At 43.3% G+C, this 17,096-nt stretch overlaps 1 protein-coding gene across 1 annotated transcript; it reads right to left on the bottom strand.

Annotated features, from left to right (window-relative positions):
• Positions 1-108: 108 nt before the first annotated feature.
• Positions 109-15,817, bottom strand: LOC308325111 (SH3-containing GRB2-like protein 3-interacting protein 1). The gene is made up of 19 exons (XM_080777516.1): positions 15,752-15,817; positions 15,481-15,492; positions 11,035-11,046; positions 10,357-10,381; positions 10,047-10,110; positions 9,235-9,305; positions 9,004-9,078; positions 8,835-8,903; positions 7,834-8,619; positions 6,835-6,956; positions 6,349-6,493; positions 5,491-5,547; positions 4,201-4,312; positions 3,833-3,988; positions 2,987-3,119; positions 2,010-2,212; positions 1,508-1,572; positions 842-1,006; positions 109-203 (listed from the first exon to the last, which is right to left on the bottom strand). Exons 1-19 carry the CDS (start codon positions 15,800-15,802, stop codon positions 181-183), a joined length of 2,346 nt encoding a protein of 781 aa, XP_080633642.1. The 5' UTR covers positions 15,803-15,817; the 3' UTR covers positions 109-180.
• Between the last annotated feature and the right edge of the window lie 1,279 nt (positions 15,818-17,096).

Below are 17,096 nucleotides of genomic sequence, written 5' to 3'. Positions count from 1 at the left end.
GCTCCTACTTGTAGTGGAAAAGTAAACGGGTCAAGTTGAGCTGGTACCATGCAGTGGAAAAGTGCCTACAGTCTTCAGCACTGGTAGACACGGGATGGGTCCATATAGGCTTCTCTTCAGACAGTCAAACGCCAATGATTCTCCTGGTTTCCTTCATTTGGTTCATAACAGCGTTGGTCACTAATTGTCAGCCAAATATTTACCTATAGGGGTGAATCACAAACAAGAGATAAAGACAGTAATCTGCTTAGGAAGTAATAGACGGAAACACATAAACCTCAACCCTAACACATGAATTGATGTGTTTTCGGCAGTTATTGATATACGCTAAATGTGTATATTGTCAGTTACCACTATAACATTACAATGATTTTTATGACATTGCTCCTTTTATTATTAAATCATGAGTATAGCTCTGAGCCTCGATGCATAGGGTATAAGGAGGTTCTCAAAGTAGGATCTGGGGTTTCCCTGGGCTCCAGGGGGTCCCCAAATAAATTATTTACAGCTAGGAACCAAATGGACCTATAGCCTGGCTCCAGCCCCTGCATCGCTAGCCACGCCCATTGGGAAAAAAAATGTTCTGGCGATTCAGAATAATGAAGTGAAACTAAATGAAAGGCAGAGTGTCAGGCTAAAATGGACCCTTAAAGTTCTGTACTGTACATATGGAACCAAATGGACACCTTTGTGTACATTTGTGCACTCAAAGAAATGGGCGCCCATGGCCTAATGCATACCAAACTTGGGGGGGGTCCTTGGAATGAAATAAAAAATTGGAGAACCTCTTGTATGAGGTGAAATACTGTAGCGGTCAGACATCAATCCTAATCAAACTCACCTGCAGTGAATCTTTTCTTCACCAGTGACAGCCTGTAGCCAGTGCCCACCAGCTGGATGTCACAGCCTGACAGAGTGGTCCCCTCACTGGTGAACTGAACGGCCAGCTGGGAAGGCCTACTGGGACCCTCTGTCAACTGGAAGCGGCCCAGCAGAGCCCCTACCCCTGCAGGAGGCAGAACACATGAGCACAGTGCTGAGCTGAACATAACAACCACCACAGTTCAATCAACCATAAACAGCCAGTTGATGCAGCAATGCAGAGTAAATGGCACACAGACACAGCTCAGAATGTTATAAATTGAGATCTGGTTCCCAAATCTTTTAGCTCGAGACCCAAAAGAGAGATGAGAATGTTTTGTAGTAAACAAAAATAATATAGATATTTTGTGACCCATAAAAATGGGTGTGGGTCCCGGACCCAGTGTTTGGGAATGGGAGCACTGTTGGGGACCATGTTGTATAACAAGTCTAGTGACAGATTAGTATTTTTATTAGTCATTTATCATCTTCCCAGTTTAACAGATCTTCCCAGTTTAACGGATTATGAGAACAGACAAGACAGTAGAAAGAGCTGATGTACAGTATGCATAATGAGACATTAAGGTGTCTCGACCAAAATAAGGGAGGGACAGGTATTATTTAAAAATGAGAGATGTAGGCCTACCTCCATTGTCAGACCTCTGAGACAGGCTCTGTATCTTCCACAACATTGTCTGCTGTTCAGGGTTCCTTCATGAGAAAAGAACATATTACACCAAGACACTTTTATTGCATCACCCTGGGAGGAGGGGAAACTAATTTTCTACATTCACCCAGCAGATGGCTTGCTCAGATGAGTACTCGGTGGAGAGCTGTTAGGGGTTAAGTGCCTCCGCTATGGAAGCTCCCCCATTTAGTTATTGGAAATTAGGGTAAAACCTTTTGAGTAGAGCTGCATAAGACCAAAAATATATATTTTGGATCAACCAATATTCTTTCTCTAACATGCAAGTTGATTTGTCGGCCTGAGATTCTGCACAGCCCTAGAATACTGTTTATATATTGGTTTTCCATGACATTTTTGACATTTTATGGCTATTGTATTAGTCAAATGCAATGCCTTAGAGACTGTTGCGAACAAACTGCGGTTTGGTTCAATTCCAGATTAATGAAGGCATTCTTCTTACCAGGTGGCGGGAGGGATCATGGCTTGAAGTTTGGACACGCCCCCATCTACAGGGACCAGGAAGTGGATGTTGTGTAGAGGTGCGGGGGAGGCCATGGCCTCTGTGTTGTATTTGTAGTCTATCCTAAGATCTGTGCACGTATCGTCACCTCGCCAGCTCACTGCCAGGTTCAGAGGAGTGGACTGGATGCCCTCTGCTGACACCTGAGGAGGAAGTACGGTACACACATGCTTAGGACTCACACAAATACAATGTAGTCATTATTACTATGGTTTTGCATGCAAATACTTAAACTAGCTGAAAATATGATGTATTCATTACTGTAATTTTACAATGCAATTACATTACAACTAGAATGTATTCATTAGTGTGGTTTTACACACGTTTGATTTATTTCTGATTATAATGGTCTGATTATAAAACGAGTGGTTTTCAACCAGTACGGGTACCCTTGATGGGGTTCCAGGTGGTCCTCAGCTAAATGATGGAGCGTTGGTAACCAAATGGACCCTGATAGATCTTTAACTCTTGACAACGTAAAATGAAACCAAATGGACCCTTGTGGGTGGGTTTGGTTTTTTGTTTAGCTCTCAAGAGTTAGATTATTGTTAAACATCTGCATTACTTAATTTACAAGACGTCTACATAATATTAGAGAATGTAGAAGAATTGTTATTTTGATCAACGTTTGCCTGTTATCTCTCCTATGGCAACATCAATACAGCATGGAACTGTCTATCTTATCCAACTACAACAAAATATTCTTTAGTCTTGGGTCTGAGGCAAAATCTCATCAAATGGCAGTCCGTAGCTCAAATGTTGAATAAATACTAGACCTTGAAGTGTTGAAAACCACTGTTAAAGTGATTAATTCTAAGGGATAGCTAAATGCACAGCAAAGCCCTATTCTCGGAGTGTAAAAATGGACTCACATAGCCTGAGACAACACAGATATATGGATGGATATTGCAGTTCACCTGATATTTAATCATATCAACATTGTAGTAGGTGGCCTGGGGCTTCTGCTCGGCCACACTCCTCAGATGGCTCATCAGGTTCGGCATATTCACCCAGAATTCCTTAGTGTCGACATTTTCCGTTGTCAGATCGCTAGGGTGTGTGCACAGGGTGTGAGAGCTTGAATGCTTGAATTTCATGTGAATGAACATTAAAAATCCATACTGTACATGGGCTGTATAGTGTATACACAAACTGTTAACTATATACTAAGACTAATAGACAATCTACAATCTCACACAGAGACCCCTTTTACACCAAAATAACTTTCTTCTAAAAGTTCTTTATTTTTTACGATTGTTTATATCACATCTGCATCTTCCAACCAACCTGAATAGTGACACGCCAACTTTGGTTCCCACTTCAGGGAAAGACTTATAAAGTATAATTATTTTGGTTCCAGTTCTGAACCAATGTTTATGGATCTGATAATAATTAATTTGGTTCAAAATCAGGCGGGAAAAAAGAACGGAACCGGTTCAAACGGTTCAACTCGGTGGAAAAGAGTTTCAAGTGAGCCTGTAGAGCTTAATCATACATTAATGGTTTGCTGTGAGGTTGTAGATCTGCTTCTAGATTTTCTGACATTTCGAAATTATATGCAGGTATATATCTAAATATTCACCGATAGTAAAATGACATGCACAAAACAGGGACGCAAGGGTAAGTGAAAATAATAATAATAATAAAGTTTCAGCAGTGTGTGTGTGTGTGTGTGTGTGTGTGTGTGTGTGTGTGTGTGTGTGTGTGTGTGTGTGTGTGTGTGCAGTTGCGCACGTGTGTGCGTGCGTGCGTGCTATTCCTACCAGCACAGCAGTTGGGGGTTTGGGAGGACCTGCTCCAGTTGGCTGTAGTTGCTGATGCAGAATGTGAGGATGGGTTGTGTGGGGTGACTGGCAAAGTGCCTGGTTATGCCCGCAGGGAAGGATAGCACCATCTCCCCCGTAATCTTCACCACACACCTGGGAGGAAAAGGAGAAACGCAGCATAAGTTTAATGAAAACGGTAGCACCCAGAACCCCTTGCGCAGTCAAAATAATTTAAATGTATAATTGCAAAAAGCTGCGAAAGCAGGTGATCTACAAGCTCACAACATGTCCCATTGTGAAGCATTGTGAGCTTGTAGATCTGTTATTTTCACTATCTTATAATGGTTCAAATATATCCACTTTACTTGCTGGGATCGGCTCCTTTGAAATATGCGTTGATGGTCTCAGTGAAGGCAGCAGCCACTGGCAGAGTGTCCTGAGGTCCCATGGTGAGTGGACTGGGGCCCCTGGAACATCCTAAGGCATGCACACACGCACGCACACACGCACACGCACACGCACACACACACACACACACACACACACACACACACACACACACACACACACACACACACACACACGTCAAAAAATGCTCTGTGGTCTTTTAAGCACAGAGTTAAATGATCAGGCTTTACAAACGGGGGGTAACGCAACCAAATAGAAGCTAAACTCAATGTTTCTAAGAATAAACATGATGGGTACTCCAAACAACCACAGGTGCTAATAGGGAGCCAGGAATTGAAAAGGGCAGGAAACACATTTGAATAAAATAATCGCACTCATGTGAAGTGAGGGGTGCTCTTATTATCATACATCACCACATTCCGTGCTCGGCCAATCAAATAATCACATTCCGTGGTACAATCACACACACAACACAAAGCTGTGCATAGGAGGGGTTTGGGGTTAGGTACTTGTGTGTGGTTACAAGTTACAAGTAAATAACTAGAATGCAACATAGAGAAACAACTTGCACAGTGGATGGGATGGAACACACGCTGAATGGATCTCTGCATCCACAGTACCACACTAGACAGGACTACACTGAAACATTATAGTGCTAAAGTGCCACTTTAAAGGGGGTAAGTGATTTACGTGTTAAATAGCTCTATTTTCTGACAGCAATCATTGCTGTCAGTGTGTTTGTTCATTGGAGCAGGAACACTATAACATTGTAGCTGATACATTATCTATTGGGGATTCTTTCTCCTGTGACACCCTGGCTTTAGCCTTTTTTTTAAATCAAAGTTTCTTTATTAATTTTTCAAGTCACATATGAAAATAACATACAACATTTTTAGAACTTTTCCCCCCCCTCCCCTCCCCCCAGAGTTCCCGCTCTGAAAGAGCCACAACCCCGGTATCTTTGGCTTTAGCCTTTTAACAAAAAAAAACCTACAAACAAAACCAAAAGTGTTTTAGTATTCATTCATGCTTTGTTTTCATTGTGTAATGTACTCTATTTTCTGTTTGTTTTTATTTGTTTTATTTTTTTGCTAAATCCAATGTATGTATTGTTCATCAATATGCAGTGTCCCGTCAACAAATACAGTAAAGTTAACCCCCTTTAACTGGAGTGGAGTGTATAGCATACAGGGCAGCCCATGCACTGTTGTTTACTAGGGAAGAAGTGGCAGCTGGCCTTGACTCACCTTCGAAGGCTAAATAAAACCTGCCATGATCAAACCACACCAGGGGCTGTGGGCCCTCTGAAGGGTTATGAGGAGAATGAAGGAGGGGTGAAGAATGAAAGGAGGAGACAGGAGGAGAAGAGAAACACACGAGAATGAGAGACACGGAGAAGAAGACGCATCACAGTATGGATGGACAGTTGGACACACACATAGGGATGGGGGGACAACAGGGCAGGCATGGATATGGAACATCCTGGGTGGTCATTTAAGCTCGTTCAACCTTGTGTCCCTACTCTGGGCATGTCATTCTAGGTGAAATATTTCAAAATGTTTCCAAAATGTATAAAAACATCAATGTAACTGTCCTGGGTGATACCTCCGGTACTTCCGGTTAGGGCATGTAGTTCTCAACCTTTTCAGGCCTTTTTTTAATACTGTACAGAAGGGTTCCCGTCCAGAAGGGTTAAAACACAAAAAGGGGTTCCCGTCCAGAATTTGAGTCTCCTACCGCAGGGGTTCTCAACCCCCGGGGGTCACCAAATTATTTTGGGGAGTCAAAAAAATTATATATATATATATATATATGGGGGGGGGCGGGAGGGCGGGACATGGCCAAAGCATTTCCGGGGGTCCCCAGCCAAAAACGTTGAGAACCCCTTTCCTACCAGAGACTCCATCCGTCATCAAATTATTTGCTTGGGAATATGACAAAAACAAAACAATCTCCATCAATTCAAGGCTTATTTTTGGGGTGAACTAAAAGTCCTTAAATTATCACCTCACTGTCACAAGGGGGACCCCCCCCCCCCCCCCCCTTCCCGACCCACAGGTTGAGAACCAACGGTTTAGGGGACTCGTAGCAGCATGATTGTCCACCTGTGTTGGAGACGGCGAGTCCTAAGGTGGGCGTGGAGGCAGCACTGTGCGAGGTGACGGAGGAGATGGAGGAGGAGCTCTCTGCCCGGGCCAAGGGGGCGAAGGGCGGGGGGCTGCCTGACACCGGCGGACTGAACGGCCGAGCCTGGACAAAATAAATAACATAAAAATAATTAGACCTAGCCCATATCAGTAATAATAAAAATTATTTAAAGTTTGGAAGATTTTCTTTTCTTTCTCAGGCGTCTTCGTGTCAACATTGCAACCCTCAAAATTATATGTATTTGGCCACGGACCCCCCTAACTGAAAATGGTTTTGTGTCAGGGACACCCAGAAGAGAACATTTGTGTTAAAAAAATTCAAAATTATTCTACATAAAATTAAAAGAAAAGCAGATTTACACAAGAGCTTGTATATCTGTTATGTTTGCGAACTACTGTTCTAAAGTGGTACGGTATAGAGAGAGAGCGCATGGGAATACATACCAGGTCAGATATTGGTTTCCCTGGTGGTAGTTTTGGTCGCGAGGAAGGTCTTGGGGGAGGAGGCGGGGGGGCGGGGCTCCCTCCTGACTGAGGCGTGGCAGAGCGAGCAGGAGAAGAGGGACCTGTTGACAATCACATATGTCTTTAACAAGTCATTTTCATAGTTAGTTTTCAGCTGAGAATATGTCAAATTCTTCAAGCGACGTGGCAAAAGGGTGTCATGCAACCAAGTAAAAACTAGCCTTACGCATTGCATCACATATCTGGGTTTAATACATACCGGTATTTAACCAATGAATAGTATTAATAATCACTTGTTGTGACTACATTGAATGCATCATTTTGGACATACAGTCCTTAACTAGCATTGTCTATTGTCCATTTCCTGTTCAACAGGTGCCCTGACCAACCTGTAGGATTCGCTAGTGCAGTGACAGAGACCAACCCACGCAACCCAGAGCGCCTGGCCAAGATAGTTTTATTTTCCAAATAATTCAATCTGGGAGCAAAATGTGCTCCCAGATTAAAGTGCTGCACAACCATGGTGTATGAAGTAGTATCAGTACTCTATGCTGCATGAGTATGGCAGCAGAGAGTAACTGTCCAGGGTCTCCACAGACAGCATTGTTTTAGCTGCCATGCATCTATGGTAAAGGCGGGCAGAGCACTTAAAAGCAGAAAATAGTTAAAGTTTGGACGAGTGCTGCTCCTCAATGTCACGTTTGATCCAACCGACTGTGCCACTAACAACTACAACCTGACATTGCATCGTTACGACAACCATGAGAAGCCCATGCATGTTTACCGTTGTTTCAGCTAGGCTATTTGTGCTAAAAATGATAATAGATAGTGCTAAAGATGATAACATCTTTGAGCACAGCAACGGTTGAATATTGCGGGTCGATAAATGCTCCATGATATCCAAAGAGTTTGTCGACTCATTAAAAGCTTTCTGTAGACACAGCTCCTTATGGTGTATGAAGTTGTATCAGTACTCACTGCTGCATGAGTACGGTCCTGGGGAAGACATGATGGACCTGTAGGGGAGAGGAGGTGGCGTTCCCCTGAAGCTGGAGGTCAGCTCTCTGGGCAAACCCACACAGTCTGGGAGCTCATCCCTTAGGTACACCCCCTCTGGAGTTCTCTTCCCAGTGGGCCCGAGGACCAAAGGGGACGGGACGCCCGTCCGCGGCGACCTGCGATCCACCGGGAGGGGGGGTGGGGGGCTGGAGGGGGCCGGGGACGAGCGGCACTCGTGAAACGCGGCACTCGCGGCACTCGCGAAACGCAGTACCTCCTCATCAAACGCCTCATCGTCGAGGTGGAGTGGCGGCGAGATGGAGACGGGGGAGAAATCGGGGGGTAGCGGCGGTGCCGGCTCGTCCGGAGGAGGCCCCAGGACGATGGACGGCGGCGAGTCCGGTGGGGAGAAAGGGGGCGGGGATCCAGGGGAGAACGGCGGAGAGGAGAACGGCGGAGGGGAGGGTGGCGGCTCATCTGGAGGCGGGCCGGCAGAAACGGGAGAGACGCAAGGGCTGGAGGGAGTGGACGACGGCGTGTCCGGGGGCGGGGACTCGGGAGGCGGGGGAGGCGCAGGCTCATCCGGCGGAGGCGGCCTCTCAAAGGTGACCCATCTGGGGGACACCTCCTCGGTGGGCCGCGAGCTGTCCCCAGGGCCAAACACGTCGTCCAGGTCGGGACCGGGGGAGCGTCGGTAGGAGGGCGAGTGGACGTTCAGGTAGATGGGGGCAGAACTTCGGCCGAGTCTTCCGTTGGGTAGATCATCTGTGTGGGGAAAATCAAATGAGTTTAATTGCATCCCAATCTTATTCGGCCTGCAGATAACCAATACCCCAACATTTAGCAATCATAAAATTTATGTAACACAACAACATGAACACCGGCAACATGAATATTGGCTGAAACTGATATACGACCAATATATCGGCGCATCCCTATGTTTCATTACATGACAGGTCTGGTGTGATTAAAAGATTTACCGGAAGCGTCTGGAGGATAGCTGTAATGACTGGCCGACTGAATGTGTTTCGGAGGAAGAGGAGGAGGAGCTAAAACAAACACATTGGCAAACATGTTAATTGCTCAACAGGTGCAAGTCACACGGTATGAAGCTAAAAAGTTACGTAAAGCTCATAAAGGATGCCTCACCTCCTGTCGGAAAGCCTCTGGTCAAAGGAGACTCGGGCCGTGGTCCTGAATCTGCCCATGTGTCTGCAGGAACCACTGTGACCGAGAAACAATGAATGTGACCTCTGTAACTTGCTTGCACAACATAAAACCATGCCAGTCAAATGACATATTGAGCACTGTCTATCGCAACTTCGCAAGTAAGTTATAACTGTGGATATACTGTATGAATTACTGAGCATTATGACAGACCATCATATCTGGAGTAGTTGGTGTCTTGAGAAGCTCCAAAGAAAGTTGGTACGTGCTGGTATAATCTGTCACTGCAAGAGATAAGAGAACCCAAATTACTCCATAAAGCTGCAATCCCTAATCTTTTTAGTTTTTAGTGAATAAAATGGCATTTTAAGTACAACAAACACATCTCTGGTGATTGGAGGTGGTCTTCCTCCTCCCTATAATCTTCTATTGAGCTATTTAGATCCTGTAGTATAGGGTAGGCCTACCCTATACACTACAGGATTGCTTGAAGCTGTGTAGCATCTTCCCTGTCCAAACAAACGTTCTGTCTTTCAGAGCAGCAGAATGTTTTGTCACTTGAGTGGGAGACCCGGGTTCGGATCTCGGGTCGGACATAAACCTTACGGACTGCAGCTTTAAGCTTTATAAATATGTGACGGTGTCACTTCCCAACAAGAATCGATCTTCAAGCTAAGGAAGCATCGATCAGTTCTTGTTGGCAAGCCAAGTGACATAAATTAAGATTTACACATCTCCATCACAATCTACAACAGTAGTTATCAAACTGAGGTCCGGGGACCACCAGGGATTAGTTAACATACGTAGCATCAAAAATCTGTATAACCACTTTAACCCACGGCTACTGTATATAAATCAACTTTTTGAAAATGGCTGATCTACAAGCCAGTGAAGCCACACCGTTATAGGACCCAGTCTTGTTTGCAGGATGATAACATGAAAATGTATTCATTTTTATTTGGAAAAAGGTATGTATAAACTTAAACTAGGCTATAAATGAGGTTAAGTAGTCAATGCAATCTGACCTTTGCGTCTCAGGGACAGGGCTTGGTGTGGGGGTGGAGCGTCGGGGTCTAGCGATCTCCTCACCTGTGACAAAACAGCAAAAGAATCATCAGCTTAATTAATACATCTGCATTCAACCTTCAAATTCAGTTTGTTGCATCAAGAGTGTACACCAGGTACAAAAGAGTGTATGAAATTATTTTGCACAAGCTTCCCACAAATAATTAGTTACAAAAAAATGTCTCTAACATTGGTGCATTGTGTATAATGAAGGGTGCCACCACAATGGAAAGTGATAATAAGTGAAGTTGGATCATGCGATATACTTACAAGAAAGGTTTCTTTTCATCTGTCCCTGAAACAGAAACCAAACATGAGCATGGCAATATGTGTGCAACACGCCTGACTCAAACTCTCAACAGCCTTTTGTAAATAGTAAAACTTAAAAGCAGTGTTGTACTCAGATTTTTGTAAAAGTATCAATTCCATGATGTAGAAATACTCTGTCCGCCTAACGTACTACAGAAGAATGTACTTAAATGTGCAAAATTAGATTATTTTTGAAAGATGTGTGATAATTCTCTCTGGAAAAGAGCAGATCTTCAAGCTCACAATGCATCATGCTATTGAGACACGTTTTGATCTTATAGATCAGCTCTGTTCGAATAGCTGACGAATAGAGCAGGGGTTTTGTATAAATAATAAAACTCTCTTTGCTAGTTACTAATAAAAGTAACTAGCAACTAAAGTTTTCAAATAATTGTAGTGGAATAAAAAGTACAATATTTGCCTCTGAGGTGTAGGCTATTGGAATATAAATTGAAAAGTTGAAAGTATTGAAAAATAGAAGCACTCAACCTCAAAGTTGTACTTAGGTCCTGTGTTTGAGTAAATGTACGTTCCACCAACGCATCAAAGCAAACGAGGGACATAGACTGGGAAACAACATTTGGGGGTGTGCTGGGCTGCAGAGATGAAAATAGCCAGCAGGTGGTGCATAAAACTCACCGGGCTGCGTCTCTGAGACCAGCAAAAAGGAAGAGAGAACAGACCTGGTCAGAGAGTGAGTGACAAATCAGTCAAGTAGACACAAACTAAAATCACTCACACACTCTCTCTCACAATCTCACACTCTCACACTCTCACACACACACACACACACACACACACACACACACACACACACACACACACACACACGACACACCTCTTTACTGTAAAGGGGGTGTAAGTTATACAGTATATCTTTTGGTTAAAATAAGAAATAGCTCTATATTCCATTACTATTCCAATGGCTAATGGAGGAGCATAGGGATATTTTGTGCTAATTAGTCTAAAAGCACCACATTTTGCATATATGTAGCCCAGGGCACGCTCTAATGATTTAGCTAGGGTGCCCGAGATGTTTTGCACGAAAAACACTCCTTGGGCTAAAAACGGCATCACAAATGCATCAAATTGGGCACATTTGGGCAAGTGGCTATGGCCAAATTTAGACCAAAAATTATCGTGAAAAGATAATGCCTTGAATGGAAAAACCTATTTCAAAACCCATTTCAAAACCCATCGTGAAAAAACCCTAGTTTGACATGTCAAATGCTACTTAAAGCATAATGACATTTAGCCCTAGCTAAATCATTAGAGCAGGCGGCTCTGGGCTACATCTGTGCAAAAGTATCTCCCTAAGCTCCTCCACTATACTAAGTGTTTGGTCAGTAACTGGGGTCTCCCCATCACAACAAATATTCTTTATTCTATAGCAACAATCGGAATATAGAGCTTTACATTTTTAATAAAAACATCACTTACACCCACATTTAACTGCAAAGCCTTCATAATGCAACCCAAGCCATAACACCACCCCCATAGATAGGGTAGACTATAGTGGTGGTACCAGACATTCACTGACATCCTGATGGTACACCGATGTCTGTGACCTATTGAAATTGGTGACGCCAAGAGTCAAATTAATATACATTATCTGATTTGTGTTTGAGGTTTCTTTATTATAATTTACAGTCAGGTGAAAATGGTTGAGCTGAAGTCACAGAATTTGATTGGTCACCAATTTCAGGCAGAAGCAGCTGCGCACATCTAGTTTGCTTATGTGACATATAGGAGACCAAATTAAATCACTAAGCTTAATGTGGGTGTTATGATTACTAGTCATTATGTAATACACACACTCTGCCACTGAGGTTTAAATAAAGTAGTGTGTGTGTGTGTGTGTGTGTGTGTGTGTGTGTGTGTGTGTGTGTGTGTGGGGGGGGGGGGGGGGGGGGGGGGGGGGGGCAGGCTAAAATACAAATGTATATGCTGTAGTACAGTGGTAACCAACCTTTTCAAGCCCAAGAGCCCATTTTATTCCCAATTGTAAGCCAAGATCTACCACTAAAACGTGTTAGAAAAAACACTTGTTTTTTTGCTATTTCTGACAGGCTCAATGCATGTGCACACATCCACACAAAGACTAAAGCTTAAATTAGAATAAATACTTATAGTAAGTTATATTATCAATGTCAAATAATATTAAGACAAATTAGAAATAATTAGTATTAGAAATATTTTGTTTCTCATTTCAATGAATATTCACATTGGCAGATGTTCAAATGACATAGGCATAACATGACCATATATATTTGCACAGATATGGTGACATACTCTCAGGGTCAGCCCACCTTTAATGAGACTGCTGTGACTGCACTTTATCTGCAAGCGTTTTGAAATCTGGTTCATATTTAGTGATTGCCAGTCTGAGGGTGTCATTAAGATGTGAGTCAGTCATACGAGTTCTAAACTTGGATTTTATTATTTTCATTTGTGAAAAGGCCATTTCACATAAGTACGTGCAACCAAAGTAGGCATGCAGCTTCAGTGCACACGACACAATCAGGGGATACTTCTCTGCTCACAAGAGACCAAAATTCCTTCTCTTTAGCTCTGACCTGCAGGTGACAGTCACTTACTAATCCAATAATCTCCATTTAAATATCTGAAGTTAATGCAAACACATCCTGCATTTTATCGGACAGCAGTTCAATGACAGTAGGCTCAGTAAAGAGGAAAGGGTTTGATACAAAAGCAGCTACTTGACTCATGCGTTGTACTTCAACAAGTTTTCATATTTCATATTTATCATATTTTTTGCTCTATGTGTGCATGTGTACAGAATTCAAACTGTAGCATTGATTATTGTCACGGACGGAAGTCATTCTTTCCCTTTGCATATGCCCTGGAGTGCACTCGCCTATTAGTTTGCATTGCAGACTGGTATATTCAGTATATTTTTCTCATTTTTATATTTTTGTTGTTGCTACGCACAGTGCGCAGCAGTTGAGGAGAACGCAACTATGCATTCCTTTAAGCAACACAACTTCTGCAGCTGCATCCATATGTTTAGAATTTGCATCAATGATCAAATCCCAATAATAAAAAATATTATAACAACGAACAACGAAAACTGAAGGAGCAGCGGCGCTATCTATCTATCTGTGTCTGCAGCCTGTCACGAGCCCCGTAATGAACGCACGTTGTTCCGTATTTTAATGTCGGGTCGGAGAATAAATACAGTATGAATGACGGCGGGATTTATTTGACAACTCTGTCCTGCTTTCTTCACGAGAAGAGAAGAGCGCTCACAGCTGCTAATATGGTACCTGTCAGTTCGCTTTACGGCTTGTGTAGTGTAGTATGTGAACCTGGGTCTGGGAAGCTCAGAGCTGCAGCCATTGGCTCATGATACGAGCACACGACCAATGGGACAGGTCATTCAGTGTTGCTAAGATACCACCCCTCCCACCACACACGCACACACACCCTTGGACGATGGGGTCTATTCTCAAACTCAGAGCCACAGCGCTCAGCGCTCTGCTCAAAATTAATTTGCATGTGACGAGCGGCACTGACATTATTCCAATGGGTCTAACACTTCGCGATCGACTGGAAACGTTCCCGCGATCGACTGGTAGATCGCGAACCCCGGGTTGGTTACCCCTGCTGTAGTACGACTGTGTCTCATAAACAGAAACTGACCTTCAAGATAACTGATAGCTTGACAATTAGTTCTCGTCAGCAAGCGAGTATAAATTAGGCTTAAAGCTGCAATCCAGAACTCCTTTCAATTAATAAAAGATTATTTTAATACATCTGTATGTAGAAGTATGTTAATACAATTTATTACACGGCTTGGTTGAATGCTTGATTCTGATTGGTGAACTCAGTGGTGTGTTATTTCTTGATAATGACCGCTCATGCTCTATAACAGACCACTGTCTAATCAAAGGCTCAGAGCACCGGGCTGCGCTGATTGGATTTTATGCTGTATCCAACATGACAGCCATGTCATTTTACAACTAAACATTGTTCTCTAGAATGTTTTTGAAAACATTTGAAGCGAGAACTGGATGATTCAGTAACCGAGAATTTGATCAGACATGGTCACATTGGTCAGACACATATGGAATACTTTGAGATCATTACCGTAAGCAAGGAAATACTCGTTTTGTTGTTGCTTTGAGGTCAATTTATTAATAAAGTAGCCGTGTAATAAGCGGGATAATGTACAGTATGTTCGTCTCAGTGTTTAAACATCCTGTCGGTCATTATTTTTCAACAACTACAGCCGCGTCATACATTATCCCTTGCATATTACGTTTGCAGTGGTTGGAGGTAATCTGCCTATATTACGCCATTGAGAGATTTTGACCCTAGTGGTTCTCAACCTGTGGGTGGGGAGTCGCGACCCCATGATTTTGGGGGGGTCCTCAGATGACAGTCAAATGACAATTTATGGACTTTTAAGACCTTTTTAATATCTCAAAAAGTTGCCAAATTTTCTAAAAATATAAGACAGAGGCAAATATTGTGAAAATAGCAGATCTACAAGCTCACAGCGCCTCACATTGTGTGGCGTTGTCAAACAAAATGTAATGCCTCAACTCCTACAATTCCAAGTGCTTATGGGTGGGTGGGGGATCCCCAGTTCAAATGTGATTCTTTTTGGGGGTCGTGGACTAAAAAGGTTGAGAGTAGCCCTGCCTGAAGCTCATAGTGTACAGAATGTGTCACTCGCCACTGGCAAAGTTGGGGTTGCCTCTTGGATGAGTGGTAGAAAGACCCTGGCTCGAACCCCAGATAAAACATAAAGGTTATGGATTGCAGCTTTAATGGGTGGTCTTTGTCAGAAAAGCATACGTTCTGTGGCAGGGGAGAGACATAACATGCAGAGAAAGGGCTACATCTAAATACTCTTTATGTATAAACTAGCACTGAAAGGCCAAACCAGCAAACACGTATTCTACCAGGTGAATCCATGCAGTGACATGTGAATTTATACTCCAGTGTCACACTCTGAAAATAGACGTTCTATAAACTCATAGAGCTTGTAGATCTGGTCTTTTTTAGAGCATGCGACACAATCGTACGACGAAGTATAAAATAATGTGATAGACTTACCGGGCTTCGCTTCTAAAAGATGAACAACATAGAAAAGAACAAAGAAAAGATGTGAACAAGGAAGCAAAAGGCAGAGATAAAAGATATGTCTGAGAGGAAGTTAGAGAATGACAAAGAAATTACAGATTCAATATACATCAATTTAATGAATGAAGAAAACAAAGAACATACTTAAGCTGAAGGGAGAGCATACATTGGTGTAAGTATTGCTTTCGTTCCCGTTTTATTTATTTGTAACACAACAGGAGGAGGAATGATTGATAACACTCACCAGAGAGGGAGACAGAGCCAGGCCTCCTACCGAGGCCTTTAGCTCGTCCATGCTCGGGACGACACATTTGGCACTATCAGACACCAGCGGCTTGATTTTGATTTTAAACTTTTTCCTGCTGTCTTCGTCGTCCTCAGAGTCGCTGGAGGAGAAAAACTGTTTCCCTTTGGAAGCTGGTGAAGATTTGTCAAGGAGGACACATGACTGTCGTGTTGAGATGATAGGTTCAGAAAGGTAAGCGATAAGCGTGTGCCAGACAAATATACGTACACAGGCAAGGAATAAGGTAATGATAATAATGTATTGACTTGGGGCCTTTGGACAAGGCATGACTTTTGTGAGCTGTCAAACAACAACACTACATCTTACTAATCTAACTCATCTCTAGCACACCCAAGAAATACACCCAAGTGAGACCTTCGTTCTGTCTCTACCTACTGTGTCCCAGAACAAGACACACCGTTTCATCTCTGCCATATCTTCTTCCAGCTCAGGGTGGAGGAGCACTCTCAGATCACATTACGCTTCTGGTGTGGCATTTCTACTGTAGTTTCCTGGTAACTGCAGAATCAAAACTCAAAGAGTGTGCAATCTCAAATGCTCCCGTTTATTGTCTTTCTACTATTACCAGAACATAATGTCCAGCAATCCCTCTGTACAGTAGGCTTTTGCGGGCCATGTAAACTGAGAGTAAGGCTTGATTTGTAATGTGTTGCATTGTGACGCATTGAGCTTGTAAATCGCCTATTTTTGTCTACACCAGTGATTCTCAAAGTGAAGTACCCCCAGGAGCAAATGGACCCTAAGGGTAACTCTCTGAGTTACTGACCCATATGGCCCGGGTCCATTTGGAGCCCTGGAGCTGACGGTGGTCCCCTGACCAGACATTGAGAAACAGTGCCTTGTATAGGTGCCAACAATGGCCGGCCGGTGCAATGGTCACATGAGGCAAACACGTTTTGGCACACGTCAATGTCAGAACTTCATACAATTTTACCAAGGCGTTTACTCTGACAATATAGTCATCCCAGAATGCAATGTGAGTCTGTCTTGCTGACCTTCACTTCCTGTCATGATCCTCTGCTCCCATGACAGGAGTGCTCATGTGTAATGTGGTCAATGGAGGGGGTCGGGGGATTCTATTGATTTGCCCTATTTAATGAGAATCACTCGTATGATGTGCCGCTCAGCCAAACAGGCCAACAGCTTTACAGGCAGGGTCCTGAGACTAGACCAGTGGTTCTCAAACGTTTAGACTGCTGCCGCGGGTCTCACAGAAAAGGATATCATCGCCCTCTTCAACCCCGGGCCTGAGACTGAAACCTTCCTCATCCACATCAGGAGA

The sequence above is a fragment of the Protomyctophum bolini genome (assembly GCF_963924005.1).
Source record: "Protomyctophum bolini genome assembly, chromosome: 12".
Classification (NCBI taxonomy): domain Eukaryota; kingdom Metazoa; phylum Chordata; class Actinopteri; order Myctophiformes; family Myctophidae; genus Protomyctophum; species Protomyctophum bolini.
Note: the sequence above shows the minus strand (reverse complement) of the source record. Positions and strands in the feature narration are given on the sequence as shown.